General features: G+C 35.5%; 2 protein-coding genes across 6 annotated transcripts in view; both read right to left on the bottom strand.

Moving 5' to 3' along the window:
- Window positions 1-2,986: 2,986 nt before the first annotated feature.
- On the bottom strand, window positions 2,987-6,956 carry LOC121405983 (putative nuclease HARBI1). Its single transcript, XM_041596976.1, has 4 exons — window positions 6,360-6,956; window positions 5,558-5,784; window positions 4,076-4,255; window positions 2,987-3,296 (listed from the first exon to the last, which is right to left on the bottom strand). The coding sequence occupies exons 1-4, from the start codon at window positions 6,675-6,677 to the stop codon at window positions 2,987-2,989; spliced, it is 1,035 nt and encodes a 344-aa protein (XP_041452910.1). The 5' UTR covers window positions 6,678-6,956.
- Window positions 6,957-9,303: 2,347 nt separating this feature from the next.
- Window positions 9,304-22,290, bottom strand: part of LOC121405818 — a 46,359-nt gene continuing 33,372 nt past the window's right edge. For all 5 annotated transcript variants that reach the window (XM_041596777.1, XM_041596778.1, XM_041596776.1 and 2 more), the window contains exons 5-10: window positions 20,598-20,825; window positions 17,977-18,110; window positions 16,615-16,846; window positions 14,705-14,846; window positions 11,895-11,962; window positions 9,304-10,600 (exon numbers count right to left, since the gene is read on the bottom strand). In XM_041596777.1, the coding sequence (XP_041452711.1) occupies window positions 10,596-10,600; window positions 11,895-11,962; window positions 14,705-14,846; window positions 16,615-16,846; window positions 17,977-18,110; window positions 20,598-20,825 (809 nt within the window). In that variant the 3' untranslated portion in view covers window positions 9,304-10,595. The remainder of the gene's footprint in view (window positions 10,601-11,894; window positions 11,963-14,704; window positions 14,847-16,614; window positions 16,847-17,976; window positions 18,111-20,597; window positions 20,826-22,290) is intronic.

The following is a 22,290-nucleotide window of genomic DNA, read 5'->3' as shown; positions in this document are numbered from 1 at the left end:
TTAAGTCTTTTTGAATAAGTTAATTGAAAAAATTGGTAAATAAAATAATTTCGGGATGTATTGACAGGTAATTTTTTGTGTGTGTTTGCAGTCATCCTGAGTTGTGAAGAATTGGGTTTTAGTGCTTTTGGTGAATATATTAAGTGCACAAAGTTGGTGATGTCACATTGTCCAGCATGTTTGGTTTATATATTTTGTTACAAAAGTAAAACAATGTTGACCTGAATGAAAAATAAGAATATTTCTTTGCAGTGTAAAATACATCATAAAATCTTTGTGGAATCCAAGTTTTGAATTGCATAACAGCCCTGATGACAATTTATCCCTCAACTTTGACCAAAGTCCACTAAAAATCCTATGGTATTAAAACAATATATATTAAGCTCACAATGTCATTTTGAGAACCACTAATGACCTGGTGAAACGAAAAAAAGTATCTTCAGAGATTTATCCAGGATTAGAACTTGAAGAAGTAACAATGAGCCTAAGACAGTGAATATTAAAATTTGCAATTTCTCCAACTGTTAATCCCCAAGAATCAATTAACAATAGGCATAATATACCAGACAATATTATGTTTGTTTCAGTTTACAAAGAAGAAGTTAACAATAAAGAATTGTGATTTGAGCATAGGGTGTATATAGTTTCATTAATGAACAAAATTGCTAATTGTCATTTAAATTTCATTAAATTTATCAGCTAGAAGGATGGTCAAATACTTGAAATTCTAGATCTATAAATATTATATTTGACCAGCCACCCAAAATCAACAAGTCTCCCAGAATAAATTTTGATGTTTTCATTGAGATTGAAAAGCATAGCCTAAACTTTGATATGATATATAACTTGTCAAAATTGATCAAGAATAATTGTTACAAGTACTTGATTGAAAGCAGATGAAATTAAGTGAGAGCTTAAAAAAATATGGAGAAAATAAGGTTTGAAGTTTGTGGTTCACTCAAGCATGAGATGTGCACACTCTGCTAAAACTTGTGTTAGATAGAATTTTGTATCTTGTTTTCTAGTCAACTTCAAATCTTCAGCCTTTGACAGTATGAAGAAGATTTACCCTTTCCAATTAACTTTTTTTTTTCATTTTGAAGACCAAATTATTATTTTTGCTATTAAAAGAGCACCTTCAATGACGACTTTTGTTGATCTTTAGGTGGCGGGTCACATATGGTCTAAATAAGAATGTTTATGTATCCATTAAGATAAATCTCCAGGGCCCTCAAATAATGAAAACTTTACAGGTTCCATTCATAATGCAACATGAACATTTCTGGTGAATTGACATGGACTTACTCTTTTCACACATAACGAAAAAGTAACTCTCCCCCTTTTCTAAGTACATAAACATTTAGATGAATTGATTTCATGCAAATAATTTTGCAGCAGTACCATTTAGGCTAATATTTTGAAGAAAAACAATAACAATTGCTCAATCAAGTCATACATGAGTGAGAACACATTGTAAGATAATTTTTTTTCAATGCAACAATTTTCAGTTGAATAAAGAGGAAGGGGGCTACTTTTACGTTATTCATATCTACATCTTTTTCTGTCATGAAAGGTTTTGAATAAAAGATGCATTTTGAATATTAATTCCTGTAAATATAAAATTTTGAAAAAGTATTCACACACTTTAACAAAAGAGAGAAACTCTGTGCAATTTAAATTCTTAAATTATATTGTATTTATTAATATCAATGTATGTATTCTAATAATATATGAACTTTATATAACTATATACAGATCAATTATAGATATATTCAATAATTTCATTACTTATGATACAGTGAATCCAAGTGCCTTTAATTTATTAAATCTGTTGGCAATTCATATTTACATAATGTATATAGAATATAGTTATATACAATTATTTAAAAAAATATACTTTTTACTTGGTAATTTTATTTAATGTACATATTCTTCTTTATGTCTATGAGAATACATTTGTTTATTTGTGTTTAAGATGAAAATAGTTATACCTTGATGAAATTATTCAATTGTCAATAAATAGTCTGACATGAATAATAAAGTGCTTAAATTTTCAAGAGTTGCTTTTCTAAACCTTTGTTCATTATATACTGAAATAGGGAAGCTGTTTATTCAATATGGTGACATGAAACTGTCATTAAAAGTTGCTGTCACAATGCCCATACTTCTTTTATTCAATAAATAGCTATCAGTTAAACATCATATGGGTTCCAAATAATTATCACAAAAGTAATGGATTACATAATTCATGGTAAGCAATAGATGACATTTGCAATTAAATCACATCTAGAAAATGAAAGTGTTACTGGAGTAATAATAATGACCAACCCTTAGTGATTGATATTATGCTATGATATTGATAAAAAGTATGTAATGCATTCAATGAGACTAATTATATTCCCCAACCGCCAACCCTCAATTACAATTGGGATTATGTTATCAACTTTCTACATTAATCAAAGGTACCAAAGAGAGTCTGCAATATACCTGAACACATAACTTAAAGACCAAGATTGAAGTTAAATTTACAAGTGGGAATTACATAGTGCAATGTTGTAAGTCTGATATTCACTGCTAGACAGCAGAGTATATTGCCTAAAAAGACTTCATTGATTTTTTTAACAGTTTGAATCATGTGGTGTCAGGAGTGTTAGGATTACAAAGGTTTTTACACAGAAAAAATTGTTGATTTTTTTTTAATTTCCAGATTTATATATTCACCTTCATTTGGAGAGGAAAAAGGCACTGACAATATTTCAGTTTTTATGTGTACAAACCTAATCACAACATTACTTCACAATTTTTAGGCCGATGAAAAGCACAATAATTAGAGCTATTCTAAAGCAAAATATTCAACTGCTCGGTGGTGAAAAAAATTACCGGTACATTGTTTATTCAGTAGTTTATAAGCTTTTAATCGGTATATGATTTGTCAATTTTACGTTTGGGTCAGGTCTTGGTCTGAAAGAAATATATATGAATTAGACTATGTAAAGAAATCATTAACAATATCCATTTGTACCATCTGGCCAACCTGGTACTCATGATCATCATTTTCTTCCACATTGACTTCATCATTTCTTCCCTCTTCATTTTCAGGCTGTTGATCCGCTTCTTCTTCTTCGTCTGGTGGTTCATTTAATAACTTAGCTATGTTGTACAAGACTGCACATGCAACAACAACATCACAGACTCTCCTTGGTTCCATCTGCATCCCATGCCCCTTCAAGCACCTGAACTTGTTTTTCAGCTGTCCAAACGTCATTTCAATCAAACATCGTGTCCGTGCATGTGCCCTGCATTTTAATAAATAAAGATAAACATTTCATGAAGACATTAAAACAATTAAAGGGGGGCCAAATCCAAATAATAACTTGCATTTAGAAGAAAAATCAGACAAGTTGATATCAGACTAACAAGAAATCTATATTGCATTCACTATACCCATGTAGACTTCAAATTGGCCGCATATATTATGATGTCATTAATGCAATGAATACTCTCCTCTGTACTCCGATAAGCCGATAAGTCAATTAGTTATAATGTAATTTCTTTGGAAAAATGTTTTACTTAAAATGTTTTTTTCTTTAATGAAGATTGAGCAATATACGTTCTATTTAGATTACTACGTACCCTAGGGGAATTGGTACTTGATTGGCGAAAATCACAAATTCCTGATAACATGGCCTATGTGAAAGAAGTCCTTCCCCTTTTCATAATTTGATTGCCCATGGTTGGCAGTTGAAATATACAAAACGGATCTCAATTTCAAAGCAGCCTTAATTTCCTCATTGCTTGTCCGATTTCTTTCAAACATTCACTACTCTGTTTTATTTATCATTTTCCTTTCAAACATAACATTTTATGACCAGGGCTGAATTCCCCTTTAAAAATTCTCACATATTTGAATAGCTGAATTCAGGCAAGCCTATAAGGGTAGTTCTATACTTATTACTGTTAGGATGGTTATCTAGCTGGGAAGTTGATATCCTTTTACAAGAAACTTGTCAATTTATTTTATATATAAATGGCGATCATGCATGATAAATTGGTTACTTGATAACATTCCACATACCTGTTATAGGCTTTCTTCGCAGGTGTGTCATCTTTGTCTTGACCAAATGGGGTTTGAATCCATCGTCTTAGGGGGTAGCCACTGTCTCCCAAGAGATAACCACTTTCCCTTCTGTTTTGCAGAAACTCTCCAAGGTGGCTCATGTTAAGGATTCGTGCATCATGGACTGATCCGGGCCATCTGCAAATGACAAAGTAGCATACTCCTTCATGAACATATATTGTGGTTGCCTCTTCAGTATGAATGTAATATAGCATGCATTTTTTTACCAGACATAATGCATAGATTAAAAATCCGCTCAAGATATTCATTCTTTCTTTAATATCTACTTTTTTTTATTCAACTTTTTTTTCTTGGAAAACATAAATCAATTGATAGGCTTTGGATAAATTCAAATGCACAATAGACTCGCTTCAAGGGGAATCCAACACAAATAAAAAAAGTTGTAGAAGAAAAAGAAAAATGAGACAAATTGATATGGGAAAGTGTGAACAGTATATCGGACAAACAAGAAATTTATGAATTTTCAAAAGTTTAATAAGTAAGTAATTCAGAAAAAAATCTTTTTAGCCATGTTGTAATTAAAACCATGTTAAATACTCCAATATACAACATGGTTAATTTTTTTTTCAATAATTTAACTTCAAATTATATTTTTCTTTCATGAGGAAATGAAAAAAATACTACCTGGGTAATATCTTAATTACTGCCCCAGGGGAGTAGGTATACTGAGGGGGAAACCACAAAATCCTGCTAAAAAGAAATGCACATTCTGGTCGGTATGCAAGTTAGGGAACTGATATGCCAACCACTCGCTATTTCTTTTTTTTATATGAGATATGAAATATTTTTATTTTCTCTGATCAAAGTTGTCCTGTAAAACAAAGTTTTATACCTCTCTGAACCCCCTGAACATTAGCATTTTCTAGTTGGCTATTGTACTAGTAGAAGAATATGCTTCATCTTCGTGTAAGCCAAGGGAACAAACCATTTTTTATGAGGGGGGGGGGGAAGGGTCGTCAATCCTAAATACAAATATGATGGGTTGGGTTTATATGACAGAAAATGCATGTTTACAAATTAAGTGTTAGATGATAATTTTTTTTAGAATAAAGTGGGCCACATTTCCGTTTGCACGCTCTCAATATAGCTGACACACCAGCCACCCTGTGCCGTTAACCGTTTGAACAACTATAGTGTAATATTGATTTAAATAATGATAACATTAATAATCATTAATGATGATATATGACAAAAATTATTATAGTAATCACTGCTATATACTTCAAATACTACTACTAAATTATCATCATCATTATTATTATTATCATTATTGTTATTATTATTATTATCATTTTTATTATTATTATTATCATTATTACTATTTTTATCATTATTGTGAGTATCATTCATTAATTTTCAATGATAATTATAATAATGTGATGAAAATAGTAACAATGGTAAAATTAATAATAGTAGTACCTTGCGACGACGTTGGTAATGACGTATTTTGCGTCGCAAACCATCTGCACATTTATGGAGTGCCGAAACTTTCTGTTCACGTAAATTGCTTCGTTTTCCCCGAGAACTGCAGAATTCAAGCCGACGTGCGTGCAATCCACAGCTCCCAAAACACTCGGGAAACCTGCTATCACGAAGAAATCATTCTTCACCCGATCAGCCTCAGCTCCGGTAGGGAATTTGATGAACTGTATCGGAAATAAAATGTGAATTAAAGTTTTAAATACTTCTCAACATCACTGAGATCTAGCCCATGTCGAACTCGTATTTTATTCTAACTTCTTTTCTAGCAGGTGGGACTGTCGATAGGGAACGTACCCTTCCGCCAGCCCTAGCGGCGGTGCCGGGATGACGGAGACGATCGGCTCAGCTCAGTCAGAGCTCGAGTTTAAGCCTAGTCTATCGGCCCGCTATCGTAGACGTGTAAATATTTTACGTTTGGCCCACACCTAGAATATCTATGTTTTGGAATATTGAGCAATGGCATCAGCTCAGGAGGGTATGGACATGGCCTTAGATCTAGCCATTCTAGGAATAAATTAATATTACTTAGCAATAGTAGGCCCCTATTTAAATGAATAATTAATGTCAATATGATTTGATTAAATACAAAGGTATCTAAGATTCTAACTTAGTTAAATTGTCATTAGCAGTAATGTATGAACTGAATTTGGCTCTATTTTGCCCATAATCATGATAATTAAACACACAAACTGCGAGTATATTTTAAAATTTAATATTGTCAAAAAAGGTCACTGCCTACCTCGCTTCTTCGTCGAACTAGTGCCAACGTCACATTCCGAATACACCTACTCACGGAAGCATTGCTCACTTTGTGGGCACGTGCGATTTGGTACAGCAACGTGCCCCCAGCATAGTACATTAGAGCAATGCAGACTTGGAGTAGCACTGGCAATGCTCTATTTCGATGAGTTCTGTGCTCCAAGTCTGCCCTTATGATGTCTACAATGTGCAGGATCCCATTCCTCGTAAACCGATAAGCTTTCTTGATTTTCCTGTCATCCAGGCCATCAAATGGATCCTCTCTTGGCAGGAAAACCCTCCTCCTTCTTGCAGCCATTTTGTTGCTATGACTATGACTGCACTTACGCACAACTTTACGAACAACCTCTTGAAGTTAAGAACAGCCCAAACCTATCGTAAAGTTACGCATGACTTTTTGGACTTACGCACAACTCAAACCTTTATGAAACGGACCGAGTTGTTCGTATCTTTACGCACGACTTTACGCACAACCTTACGCACAACTCGGAGTACTTACGCACAACTCTGGGCACTTACGCACAACTCAGGGCACTTACGCACAACTCTGGCACTTACGAACAGCTTTATGAAACACCCCCCTGGGGGGTGTTTCACAAAGATTTAAGTATGACTTAGAGTCGCACTTAAATGTCTAGTTGCGCGCAGTATAAAAGGCATGACAGCATTGGTCAGATCATGCCAAGAGGACGCGCACTACTGCGTATTGATCAATAAGATTGCGCGTTGCATATCATGTACGCGTCGACATTTAAGTGTGACCTAAGTCATACTTAAATCTTTGTGAAACACCCCCCTGGTCTTACGAGGAGAGCAAAAAGGTATAATCATGGATAGATCCATGGTATCATATACCTTAAACATAGAGAGGGATAGAGGCAGAGAGAGATGGAGGTACACATACACACACACACACACACTATTTGACTCCATCACTTATCCAAATTTAGATACTGGTATGTATCCTTATTTTGAATTCAGTGTAACTCAGTTTCACATAAGTGTGTTATGGCATACACATCACTTATTGTCTTTCTTTTAGCGATTTTTTACGTTTTATTTTGCGACGTCTCAGGTGAGCACCTCCTTCTCTTTTCCGTATTCCATAAATTTCGAAAATGGGGACTTCTTTTGCATATTATTCATGATTATCCAAAGATGAATGGTTGCAGAAAATGGTAATATTCAACCATTAAACTGACATTTTTTACAAAACTTTTTAAAAATCAATTTGTAAATCACACAAAATAATGAAAGTTCGATTTTCGAGATGAAATGTTTTGTATATTGACTTCCAAACTTGATATATAAACTCCATATTGCACAAGATACGAAAATCACCTAACAGGGAATGCGAGCGCGAAGCGCGAGCGAAAATTTTATGTAATGACATGAAAGGTTCTTTTTATTTTCCAATTCTTCCCCTCATCTTATTTTATTTACTCCTTTTCTTTTTTCTCCTCTCTTTTAGCTCTTTTTTTTCCTTCTTTCCTTTTCCCCCTTTTTTTGCTCCGCCAATAAGGGGGGGGGGGGCCTCGGCCCCCACCGCTGGATCCGCCTATGCTTGGGAACTAGAATTTTACATGGAACGGGAGTCGTCGTTCTCATATCGACCCATTTTAATATAGTGGCAAATTTAAAAAAAAAAAAAACACCCTCGAAAAGGCATCGCTCCTAAAACATGGTTTCCTTTTTTCTGGGACACACTTACACTTTAAATACAATGACAGATCACTCAGCAAATCTTCAAAGTACAGCAGAAAAACATTTTTTTTTATTATTTTTATTTTTTCAGAATTAGTTCTAGATTAAGTATTGCATGTAAGAAAAAAAATCGTAAAAAATCTTCACATTTATGATCACAAAAACAAACAAACTGCGTGACATCTTACGCTTGGACCGCTAGGGAAACAGTTTTCGGAAGTGAAGTGTTTACCCTGGGTAAAATTGGACGTTATTATTATCATTATGAAAAAGACCAGGAGCGGCCCAGGGTATTTTGAAATGGGGAGGGGGGGGGGGTATTCAAGTCGACCTAATTTTCTATATAAAAATGAATTCCAAATTCAAATTCAAAAGTTTATGGATATAAAATCCTGACATTGAAGGATCATCATAAAAACAAAGAAACATAAGAAAAAAAATAATACTACATAAGCATAACAACGAGGTATTCAAAACAAAAGGAGTAATAAAACGTTAAACGTCTTTATATACCTCTTTTGTATTTTTCTTTATTCTTTCTTCACTTTTCCCCCTAGTTTTCTTCTTTCTCTTCAACACTTGAAATAAACATAATTGTGGGCGTTGTCCGCTGTCCCCTGCAATACCCCCCCCCCTGAAAAAATCACAAGAGCATTTTCAACATTGATATCATGACTTATTGTTATGTGGCACTGATCCCGCGTTCGGTCGCCCAATTCTTTCCCTTCATATGAATGCATGAAGAGATCGCATACATTGGTAATTCCGAAGCTTCGTTATTCTGAAGGCTCGTTTATTCCGAAGGTTCGTTCATCCGAAAACGAAATAAGGTTCGTAATTCCGAAGGTTCGTTAGTCCGAAAGCGAAATGATAAACGAACCTTATTTCTTTTTCGGACTAACGAACCTTCGGGTCAACGAACCTTATTTCGTTTTCGGATTAACGAACCTTCGAAACATCGGACCTAATTTCGTTAACTTTTCGGATTATCGAACCTTCGTAATAACGCCACAAATGTTCGGATTAACGAACCCTTTTACGTTTTCGGATTAACGAACATCAAGGTATAGGCAATTTACGTGTTTCGGAATGACGATCCTTCGGAATAAAGAACCTTCGGAATTACGAAGTGTAACCGAAGAGATAGGTAGCAAAACTAAATGGTTTGACCATAGTTTTCTGCTTCACATATTACTTGGATTATTTTTTAAAGCGGCTAGAGTCTGATATACATGCAGTCGTACCAATATTCATTAGACACTCTTGGTTACTCGTTATCATGAATTTAAAACCATTCCTGTTTTATCATGAAAATGATTCTCTCTTTATTTTCTTTATGTATTATACTGCAGGGTTATCCTTTTCAGTTTCATAAACTGCTTTACATTGGCGCCCTGCAGTTTGACAAGTGTAGGCTATACATTTAGAAAGGCACATTTTCCAAGATCAAATTATTAAAAGGGTTTTATCACATTGAACAAAAAAGTGAAAGCCGAAAAGGGTGTTGCTAAAACAATATCTAGACCATAACTATATATACAGCCAAGTATGAACATCATAGTTTTGTCAATCTTGAAAATAAAGGTAAAGAAGGATTTTCTATATAGTTATGTCATTATGACCAGAATATGATATCAATTGGTATCGATAAAGTACTGCAATCTGTGCAAAATTAGTCCTACGAAATCTCCATGGAGATGAAATAACAGTACATAGTACAGATGAAAACGTATAAAAAAAAAGTAAAAGAAAACATATTCTTTAAGATATCGATCATCATGCTAGTACATAATTCAGCCTATATTGGTATTAAAACGGCTTCATATAATACTTAACAGTACAACTCTACAAAGTTCTATAATATTTGTCAAAACGATAAAATAACATAGTGCATTACGATCATGACGATGATAACAACGCATGAAATAAAATAATTACCAATAAACTTGATACTTTAAAGCCTATAGATAGGAGCTGCGTATGATCCTAAATATCATTAATTATTAAAGTACTGTTATCTGTGTAAATAAGGCCTATTAAATCTCAAAATAACATAGTAAAAATGAAGAAGTATAATAAAAGTAAAAAATACAATGTTTACGCTATGAATAAAGTTGTTATATTCAAGCCTCGTCTAGTAAGAGTTAAATATGATAGTAACCAGTAGTAATCGACAAAGTACTGTAATCTGTGTAAAATATTCACTATCAAATCTTTAAGACTATATTAAAAGTAACATAGTACAAAATAAGGATGAAAACTGATTTGAAAAATCTGATATCTTTTATCATGTTACATAATTGTAAAATGCTACATTATTCTTTAGATTAAGACTCCATTGCAAAACCAATACAGAACATGATTTACAGATTATTAACATGAAATAATTAAAAATTTTCCCGATAGTAATGATGAAAGACCTTTATAAATCCATTTTTCTCCGACTTCTATCCAATCACGTCATCATGGTTACCAAACTGCAAGGCTGGAAATACACCTGAAGCTATGCAGATTAAGCTGTGAAAAGAAAATATATTTTTTTGTTTCCTAAATGATGTTATCATGAAGAACATACCTGCCAATTTTACATTAAAACACGATATGACTTGAATTCGAACTTTTTTTTACTTCACATTATGTTTTATATTTATCACATTATGTACAACATTGTGAAACGGAAGTCAATAAATGAAATGAAAAGAAATAAAATGACCATCTTTTTAAAAGACGAGAGCCAGAACCATCAAACAACTAAATCGTTTTTTTTTTTTTTTTTTTTTTTTTTTTATTTTTATTTTTTTTTTTTTTTTAATATTTTTACTTGAACGCTTTAGCGCCTATTAATATGGCGGCTCAGCTACAGCCGGGGTAATAATATGATACCAAGTATCAAAGCGCAGTTGAGTATATGCACATAGTAACTGCGCTATATAAATGGACATATTATTATTATTATTATTATCTTTTTTTATTATTTATTTTCTTACTATTATTAATTAATCTTCTATTTCATTTGGGCGAAAATTCGTGAAATACTTTTCATTACGGAGTTTTTATTTGTTTTTGAATTGTTATTGGACCAACTCCGAGCAGAACATTTCCGCTTTGTTTATATATACATGTATGTTGTTTTAGTTGATTTGAAAATTTTATTTGTTACGTTATTATACTGAGATAAATCATATTAAAAAAATCAAGATCCAGTGGTATGGGCTTATACGAGTTCATCCTTTCACAAAACTGTGCCCAAGGCGTAGAAAGTAAAAAAAATTGCAAACGCACCTCCCAATGATACATTCGTCGCAGCAGGAATAGACGTGTATACATGGACGGGACTTGGCCAGAAAATTTTGATCTACCCCAAAACCAACCCTAGATATACATACCCTTATTTTGACTCTTAAAAATCCCCGAAAGTTGTGTATACTCATGTGTAACTTTTATACGATCAGGTTTGTGAAACAAGCATCAAATATTGATTACAATAAAATCAACAATTCATATAAATCGATTTTCTAAAGAAAAAAATAACCCCCCCAAAAATGCGATAAATATTGTCACAATAATTATATCGTCGGTAATTTCCAAAAGATGTGTCTTTAAAAAATATATATTTTGACATTTACAATTTTTAAAATTTTGTGCTTTTGTTCAGTATGGAGGAAAATGGTTCTAAGGGGTTTTTCATTTACTATTTAGTTCTCACTTTTTTGTTGCTGTGCATATTTTGACGGGCATGAGTACGTTATGGGAATCGAAATATTCATTTTCTCACGCGCAGTGGGATCGTGATAGTGTGATCGATACTTACCGTATCTTGGTTTCTCGTCAGTAGTGTATCCAGGATTCTGCATTCCGATACCTCGTCCACCAGGGGCACTGCATCATGCAAAACAAAGGATGGAATATTAATTCAATCCAATTCAATTCAATTTATTTATTTGACATCCTTTAAAAAACATGCAAACATATATACAAGTGGTCGCATGTCATGAGGTGGTCCAATTTCGCGAACAGGGTAAAAATGGCTAAAAAAATCATTTTGTGATATGTTATAGCTATTACCATTCTCTAAATAATGGAAAAGTTGTAAGTCTCGAATACCTTTATTTTTCCTTAAAATGACTAAATAACAGTTAATTATTACATAGACGTCAATGTAAATGTGAATTTTGAAATGTGTTTTTCTCAAATTGGACCTGCTGCACATAAAATGGTGTCAAAACTTAATGAAACATTGGATCACCCTAGTAAATTGCAGTTATAATCTTGAAACATCAATAATTAAATCTGTGCCAAAAAATTAATAATTGTATATTATTGTATGCATATTAATTATACTAATTAATTAACAGTATTCAATTTCACATTTTTGCCCCTAAAATACCTGTCACTGTATTTATATGCTTGGCAAAATCACAACATCATGGGTAGAAATGTTTGTTGCAATGATACACAACATTTGTACTAAAAATTAAGATTACAAATTAGATAATTAATCAAATCTCTCCGGTTTACTAATTGATTAGGTTGCAGATCAGAGCTGACATACACATGTATTCCATTGCTGCACATTTTCAAAATTGTCAAATTTTTATGACATTTAGTTGTTCCCTGCTTTAAAACGCCTAGAAATATGAGGATAACAGTCATATTACATATTATAGTAAGTTGTTAATTACGTTTAATTAATATTTTATCATTTACCGCATCCACCGGCTCCACCACCCCTATTACTTCAAACTTAATGTGCTATAGTTTTTGTTCCTGATATTGTATTGATCTAATTCACAGTAATATATTTAGCCTATAGTGCTAGCTTCAAAATGAGATACTACTCAATAAATTTGGTCAAGATACTGTGATGAAGCAACAATTTATCCATGGCACCGTGTGGAAATTGTTCATACGCCACCCTTTTTGCATACCCAACTTATGAAATGCGACCGAGTATAATATGATACAACGACAAAGGAGTAAAAGAATCTAAATCACAGTATAAGCAATGAAAAGTGTAGAGATATAAAAGAAATGAAAAGAAAATGTAGCGGATGTAGGAAGTCAGAAAGGCCATTGACCTGTCTTACCCTACTCCCCTGATTACTACATGTATATTATACACAGATAGAGTAGTGGCAAAAATAACAGGCAAATAACATTTACTGGCACGGCACAAGCAATGCTTTCCCCAATTAAAGATAAATGAAAGTTGTAGATACGATTTCAAAATGAGTTTGTACCCAAGGTTTGTACAGGATCCAATAACATGACTACCCAAATGTCGGTATATGTACTAAAACAGCCCCCACGTCTGATGGGGCTTTGCCAATTAAACCAACAAGATTTGACTGTTTGCCGCAAGTTCGTTTATAACGTACCATTTTAACAAAAATGACTTTAATTTCAAATTGCTATCTTCTCTCCATTAGACTGTTAGATGGTGTTATCATGGCGGCATTATGATATTTCGGTGAGTGTGTGGGTGTGTGTTTGAAGGAAATGATGCTTGTGCACTCTCATTTGAATACAGTTAGTGTTATGCGGTAGGGCTACAAGCCTGACCCGTGTTGGTTTGTTTTATATTGTATCACACAACTCCCAAGAATGCTCCGCAATATGATTGGTCTAAATCGGATCACATGATCGATATTCAGCGAATTGCACTATTGTATCCAAAATGTACTATCCTGCACTCTGACGTCATACCAAATGTACTATCTTGCACCCTGACGTCGGAGTACTGAATAGTGCGAGGTCTGGATTATCTAGAATTATCTAGAATTTAGATCAAAATAGAGCATTCGAGGCAATTCAGTGACATGGGGGGGGGGGGGGTGTATGAAACGAACAATGCACGCATTCTTGTGCATAGAGGACCTAAATAATGAACTCTGTGTTCGACCATGGACCATGGTTCGACTCGCCAAATGGATATACCGCACTCGGTCCTGCATGCGGATCGACCTAGGTGCGGTATATCCATTAATTGACTCTTCTCGTACATCGTTCGTTATTTAGCCCTGCATGCACGCACATACGTGCATTATTTTCATAATATATAATATCTTCCTTCTTCCGTCGCCTTCTCTCTCTTTTCCTTCTTCATATTCGCTCCCCCACCCCTTCTCACTATTTCCAAAGAAGACCACAACCTGTAAAGAGACGCGGGTCCAGCTGGAATAATGACAGTCCTAGTTTTGAACGTGTTGAAGTCGGACCATTGTGCGAACACAATACGGCTCCAAAGAGGGCATTTTCTTTAACCTGGGCCCCGTCTTAAAAGAGTTGCGACTGATCCGATCGATCGCAACTATGGACGGCCAGCAATGTCAACATCTGTTATGCATGTTTGTTCAAAATATTTGCTAGCTATGATGTATATTCATGCATTCATTATCTTAAAGTTTCACTGTGTTTCTGTTTGTTTGAAAACGACATTGTGCAAATTTCCCGTAGAAATAAATTATGACTCTAAGTGGATTTCCATACAGTTACGATTGATAAGATCAATCGTATTCTTTGGAAGACGGGTGCCTGGTTAGATCCACAACTGGGTCAACCACCCCTACCCACATACAACCCCCTCCCCACTGTAGACCCGTCCCTCTCCGTAATACCCACTTGTTATGTGCTGGCCGGTGTGTTTGCTTTATGGCGAAGGCGATGATGGCGACGACGATGATAAGGGCAACCAAAACGCCAACGACGATGCCAATGATGGCTCCAGTACTCAAACCTCCACGTCCACCTGGCCTTTCATCAGCTGATAGAAATGATATAAATGAAAAGGGTTACATACACGATGCTGGTGTCTAAAGCATTGATTGACCACGCCCCTAGTTATCGTTAAAGGTCCCATGAAATACAGCAAACATGCCGATATATTCGTTAGCTTAGTGCTTGGTTACTAATTACGATTCCATCAAAATTTTACCCGAAAAACGTGCCACATCAGGTTCAAAGGCAGTTTTATATTGAAAATTGAGCCAATTCACCCCGCCCACAAAAATTCAGCCCGATTTGGGTTTCGTATATCACGTGACAATTATGACGTCAGGGAAGGAAACTGCTGAGTGTTGTTGACGTTTGGAGCGTGAAGTGCCTATTATGGTTGCACGTGGTTGGAAAACCTGCCTTCGATGACATTACAATGATTGGCAGGTCATTCGGTCGAATCTATCGAAAATTTTAGTCGGCGTTCCCGTTGAAGTTCATTTACATGGAATGATTAAACATCGGTTCGTCGTACACAGGAACCGATGGCAAATTCGTCTTTTTTCAAGTAAAACTAACCAATAATAGATATGTATCTAGAATAAGATGGAATTGGTGACATCGGACCTTTAATTGCTTTTCTGGAAAATGCCATCGCGACCTCACACAACCTGCGAAGTACTGAGGATAGATTCCCTTTGGAAAAACATACCCTATACTCTAAACAAAGGCAACTCTTGGAGACTGTGCATCTAGCTATGAAGCTCAGAAACTATTGAACTGATATGTACCTGCTTTCAAAACATCATAGAAGACACATCTGTTTTGGGAAGCGTTTAAGTAGATCATTTTTTATTGTGTACTACAAGCAATATGAGTAACCAAAGCGCCGTAGAGTATATCATAGTGGCTGCGCTAGACGAGTTTTTCATAATATACTCCTGACTATTCTGTATGCGTTGAGTGAAACAGTCTCTGAACGTCTCTAATATGCGACGCAATCAACTCGTTTAGTAAGAGTTGACCTATAATTGGCAGAATGATTATGCTGCAAGCCTTTATGGGTAAAAGTTCATTTCACTGTTATTGCAACCTTTCTATTAAATTATACTGCCGCCAAGATTATGTTGATTAAATCTCTAGAAGAACATACTGATGTCTAACTGTAACTTAACTTGTAAATCATACATAAAGAGTTAATGAATATTACCAATGTCCGTTGAGGGCGGCAACACACGGCAGTGTTGCTGCCTACTACGTTCGTTGGATATTATCAAGAAGGGACTGCACAGGCCAGTGCTTCCTGGAATCCAGGAAATTCCAGGAAGTTTTGCTATTTTCCAGGATCATTCCAGGAAGTGAGAAATTCCGGGAATTTTTCCAGGAAGTATATCATTTTCGAGAATGAAATTATATTATCTGAATATTATGTCAAAATCTATCATAAAATTGGATCTTTTTAATTAAAATGTCAAAATATTTGCTCGCTCGCAACTCTTTATAAACTTTGCCCGTTACATGTACGTCATGTTTTGCCCCCTCAAAATTGTTGGCTCAATTACGGCACTTGGCCCTATGTTTGATTTTTTGTGTTTGTATAGAAGAAAATTATAACTTTTGGAAGACTGAAGATCTGTTCAGAAAATTCTAGGATATTTTGTAAAATTCCAAGAACTGTCAGAGTAAATTCCAGGAAGTTCCGTTTTGAAAAGTGGAAGCATTGGCACAGGCCGACTGGTGGCTTACCTGAAACCTGTGCATTGATCACTAGGAGTCAATTCTACGTATCAAAATGGGAAAAAGGACTAAGGGCTTACTTGTAACTTGGACCTCGGAAAGAGTCAGTGAATTCCCATCCCCAGAGATGGTCAGACTATCACTGGATGCAAGCTCGACCGCGTCGTCGGCAAGTGTATTCGCAGCCTCTTCCGAAATAGCATGTAGTTCAAATTGCAACTCGGCGATGATGCTACCCGGTCGAAATGCGGTAGCTCTGCAGGTGATGTCTCGCAGATCGTCCCCGAGCTCCTGGGTGAAAAAGTTCGTCGTCTGGAAGCAGTAAACAGAATTATGACAATTAGCATAAACCGAACTCCCCGTGTGTTCTGCCCTTTCGATCCAGAGGATCTTGAAATTGTTTAAGGAAGCGGATAAGATGGTACACTGTAAGAACTGTGGTGTTAAAACTGACACCAATTGGTGTTAATAGAGGACCACACCCTGAGGTATTAAAATTACACCCTAGAGATTAAACATGACACCAAAGAGTGTAAATGTAACAACCAAAGGCTGTTGTAATAACACCTATAGGTGTAAAACTAACATCACCAATTTAACACTAGTGTAAAATAACTGGTGTGGTCCTCTATGTACACCGGTTGACACCACAGTTTTTGCTGTGTATGAAGTGTTACGATTGTTATCATTCTCGCTCAGAATAGTTGCAATAGCTCGGTCGAATTTGTTTCAAACCTATCAAGTTATACATCATTTTTCACATGTGCCCAACCAACATTGGGCATTCCCCTGGCATTTTTATTTATCCAGTGTGATAAAAGCTATGCCATTTTCTAAAGATATCATGATGGCTGTTAATTGTAGTCTTACTGGACAATATGCTTCCGAATTGGTGAAATACTGCCACAAATTGGTTAGACACATAATTACCCTCGTGGTGGTATAAATTCTACTCAATATTTTTTTTTCTTCAGTGTACTGATGTATTGTAGTATAGGTACATTGTTATCGCTCATTATCATCTTCTCTCTTATAATGATAGTGATAATAATAATACAATTAATACAATTATCATTAAGAAGAGTGAGAGTCTTCGAACGTAACAAGAAAAAACAATGAATGAAAATAAAAAGAATGAAATAGTCTAATTCTAGATCAAGCCCTAGTTCGAGACTAAGTTTGTACACATGATACAAAAATGCGTCCAATATCAGTTGAAATAAAGATATCAATACATCAAACTAGATATGATATATATCACAATATATGTTATACAATAAACTGAAGTAAAAGTAAAATTAATTGAAACTGAACTTAAACGTTATGAAAACAAATCATAAACAGCAAAGGAAATGAAAATAAAATCATTTTTTTAATCCAAAAGATAAGTCATAAAATAGTATTTTCAGATAGGCCTGTTTGTGATCATACTATAAACTTACCACTCCGCAGAAAAGTTCTTCTAATTCCTGGAAGCGATTGGAATTTTTATCAGCTAGATCGTCGGTATACTCGAGTGGTATTCCATTCATACTCTCCGCTTTGAGCGTCATCGTTACTTCACTCACAGAAAGCACTTGAAACAAAACAAACAAATCAAAAGAAAATGCTTATTGTTTTCACTATATGATAATAATAATCCGCATTTATATAGCGCTTAAAACATCGGAACGACATCTCTAAGCGCTTTACAGATATATTATTTCCCCGGTCATCGGATCCTGGCATGCCCGCATACAATATATGCACCTTCTCCACTCCCTGGGGAGCATTCCAACAAGAGTTCCAAGACTCAATTGCTAGGCATACTACATAGGCTTTCGCATCCTACCGGGTACCCATTTAACACCTGGGTGGAGAGTGGCAAATTGTGGATTGACGCTTTGCCAAAGGACGCTAGGCCTTCTGCATATAATACATGCTAATAAGTAGCTTCTAAGAACACGTGGGCGTGTTTCATTAAACAGACTTGCAGGACGTTTCATCGACAGGATCGAGTTTACCAGACAATTACCATGGTAACGCTGCTTCTCAGCCAATCAGAATCAATTAAAGCCTTCAGACCTGACTTGTCAGATGAAAAAAAAAATGTTGATTAAACGTCCCCCTTGGACATTTTCTCAAGCATATACAGGTATATGATAAATTAATCAGTTATCACATTCGATCCCGTATCTTGATACCCCCCCCCCCCTCATCCCAGCTGCTTTTCAAAAATGTTGAAGGTTTATCGTTACATATTAGGCTTTTTGACTCACTACGTCACTACATAAGCTGATTATGGTACTCATTTACAGGAATGTCCAGCCCAAACAAAACACGACTTTCAATGAAAAGGGAATAATCTTACGAGCTGTATGCTACAATTTCATGTACAATAAGGAAATTATGACATATGGAAATTAGATTTATTGTAACGAACAAGCTTTATGCACATCCGGGTGGGTGTTTCATAAAGCTGTCCGTAAGTTAAGAGCGACTTTAAGAACGACTGGTGATCCTTTCCTACGCGCTGAATAATCATCAACATGTAATGGTGAGCATCATTTACCACAAGAAAGGATCACCAGTCGTTCTTAAATTCGCTCTTAACTTACGAACAGCTTTATGAAACAGGCCCCTGGTGTACATGCAAATGAGGAACCAATGGCGATATCCACTCAATTTGAGAGGATTTTTAGTATTTCGATATGAAATATCTTGACTTTGTCCTTTATCAATACAAACAAAATTCGATAAACTATTCTTAAAAGTATGAATGATTGAATTTATGCTTTAAAGAAGATATATTCATATGTGGGATTGCCTTCGTTGCAACCTATTGTGGCACGTAAAAAGATATTAAATGCAAAAAGGATAGTTAGTGCGTTGCACCAGTATTGACTCTTATTTGTCATGTTTGTATAGCGCCGATGTTGTGCAAATAACCTACGTCTGAAAATAAGCAAACGTTGTATTGAAATGTCAAACTTACTTGTTTTACATTCGAGTTCGATGGGGGGGGGGGGGGGTTGGAGTGAAGCCTGTCTGATTTTTTTTCTATTCACTCCAATCCACCTCTTTGTTGGGATATCCTTGTCATTAATTAAACAACATGTACTCTCGTCAGTCGGATGGCAGTACGGATATCCGGGGAATTCCGGTCACAGATAAACAACACATCATTTTTTGGCCTTTGGATGTCACAAATTAAGGCCAGCAAAATCAATGCACAAGCATTGTGAATGAATGAACACTTTTCTAATTATTGCCCGACATTATTTTCATCGTGTTCATATGAAGACTTTTTTATGAACTATTTCTCGCAAATTCCTTGAAACGACCGCCTATATTGTATATAGTCCGGACGAACAACCTGTTATCACATAGGATGTGGTCGATCGGGGCGGGGGGAGTTGGTGCTGATCCTTTTTGGGGGGAAGACAACGGAAAAGGTTCTCCGTGGACCTGGAAAATTTTGAATCGGGGGTGTTGGTTCGTAAGCTAAAAAAGAAAATATTACAAGAAAAAAAGCTTTTGCTCCAAAATAAGATGATTAATGGTCGTATTTAAATATTTTAGCATAACAATCTTATTTCTTGGGAGTGTTGCCTATGGTGTATAACATACTCGGCATCCCCACAAAAAATCTTGAGGGGTACTTCCGCACCCAAGCATGCCCGCTTTCCAGGGCCATGCACGGGTCCCCTGATGGGTGTTTCATAAAGCTGTTCGTAAGTTAAGAGCGACTTTAAGAACGACTGGTGACCCTTTCTTGTGGTAAATGATGTAGTCACTGGCGATGGTTAAGCACAAGAAAGGATCACCAGTCGTTCTTAAAGTCGCTCTTAACTTACGAACAGCTTTATGAAACGGCCCCCAGGAGCCAACAGAGGGGGTTCTGATTGTAGTCATAACTCCTTTGCTTCTCTATGTTTTTCATTGGGGAAACTGGTCCCTTGAATAGTGATAAACCTCTTTTTTTAGGGGGAAGGGGGGGGGGCTTGTCAATGTGCCCCCCCCCCCCTATGGTAAATCTTGGATCCGCCCCTGTTAACATACAACAACCGGGTATTAGACTTACCCGTGAAAGCTGTTTCGATGGCTCTACAGACCCCTTCTACACCCATATATCCAGTGTAACGGTAAATGGTATAATCGCTGATTTTAATCGGTAGCCCTAAGATGTCAAAGAGCGGCTGAATGACGTCATCAATGACGTCGTTTGCGAACATGGAGCACCGGGCTGTGTCGACGTAAATGCTCGAAGAACTTTCGATGATTCCTTGAGCAAAGTTCCTTCTTGCTTGCTCTGGAAATAAAGAATGAAAAAATAGATGAAAAATTACGGGCACCATATTCTAATATGAAATAGACCTACACTTTGTATGCATCAATTAAGAAAATGTAAAAAAAAAAAGATGAATAAGAATTAGAAATAAGCAATAAGTATATATTTTTTAATCAATAAAAACACATAGACAAATAAAGAACAAAGCTGTCTTATTCTACGTCCAATTTTGATCAGGTTTTCAGTGTTTGGTTTGTCAGATTTGTCTTTACTTCTTCAAATCAAATTTCATTTTCAGCTTGGAGTACCCCCTTTAAGTAATTCCTACCTGAACTCCGTAGCACAGCTTTCCATCTTATAACATTAGGCTGAGGCAACCCATTACAGAGGAAACCTTTGATGTTTCAGTTTTATTACCGCAAAAACTGTGAATAACCGGTGTACATAAAGGACCATACCAATCATTTCACACCGGTGTTAAATTGACATATTTAGTTTAACACACCTTTAGGTGTTATTACAGCCTCTTACATGTTACATTTACACTCTTTGGTGTTAATCTCTAGGATGTTAGTATTGATCTCCAGGATGTAATAAGATGTAATCTTTAGGATGTAAATGTTCAATCTCTCGGATGTAATTTACACACCTTAGGAAGTGGGCCTCTATAGACACCAACTGGCAGGGACGTCGATCCATTTTTCAGATGGGGGGGGGGGGGAAATCATTAATGTTCCAAAGGCGCTTGATCGTACAAAACACCCCACACACACATTATATATATATATATAGATATATATATATATATATATATACATACACACACACACCCTCACACACACACACACATATATATATATATATATATATATATATATATATATATGTGTGTGTGTGTGTGTGTGTGTGTGTATATATATGACTCATGAGACACAGACTCATCAACAAATTACTGCGAGCGCGAAGCGCGAGCTAATTTTTTTTTAGCATACTGACAGGAAAAGCGTGCCTGTTAGGACTGTTTGTAGTAACTCTGAGGAGGATACAAATGTACGAGTGCTGAGAGTGAGCTGAAATTCCTTTATATTCTTACCTAAAAACTTAATATTCTAAGCATTTTTGGTACCAATGATTGAGATTTGTATCTAAAAGAATAATAGATGCGAGCGCGAAGCCCGAGCTGAAAATTTTGATATTTCGATTTGAAAAAATGACAGTTTAATGGACGTTTTTTGCTAAAGAACGAGATATACATCCAAGAAAAGATGATTGCAAATCGGAGCAGGAGTTCTTTTGAGGCTTAGAACTGAAAACGGTACATTTACATTCACCTATTTAATCATAAAAAGTATGGGTTTTTGCTACAGAAATGATGCGAGCGCGAAGCGCGAGCTGAAAATTTTTATATTCCAATCTGAAAAGCGGACATTTTGAGCACGATTTTAAATAAAGAACGAGTTGTGTATCTCCATCTTGCTTGTTGAAC

Source organism: Lytechinus variegatus, chromosome 19 (genome assembly GCF_018143015.1).
Source record: "Lytechinus variegatus isolate NC3 chromosome 19, Lvar_3.0, whole genome shotgun sequence".
In the NCBI taxonomy this organism is placed as follows: Eukaryota; Metazoa; Echinodermata; class Echinoidea; order Temnopleuroida; family Toxopneustidae; genus Lytechinus; species Lytechinus variegatus.
Note: the sequence above shows the minus strand (reverse complement) of the source record. Positions and strands in the feature narration are given on the sequence as shown.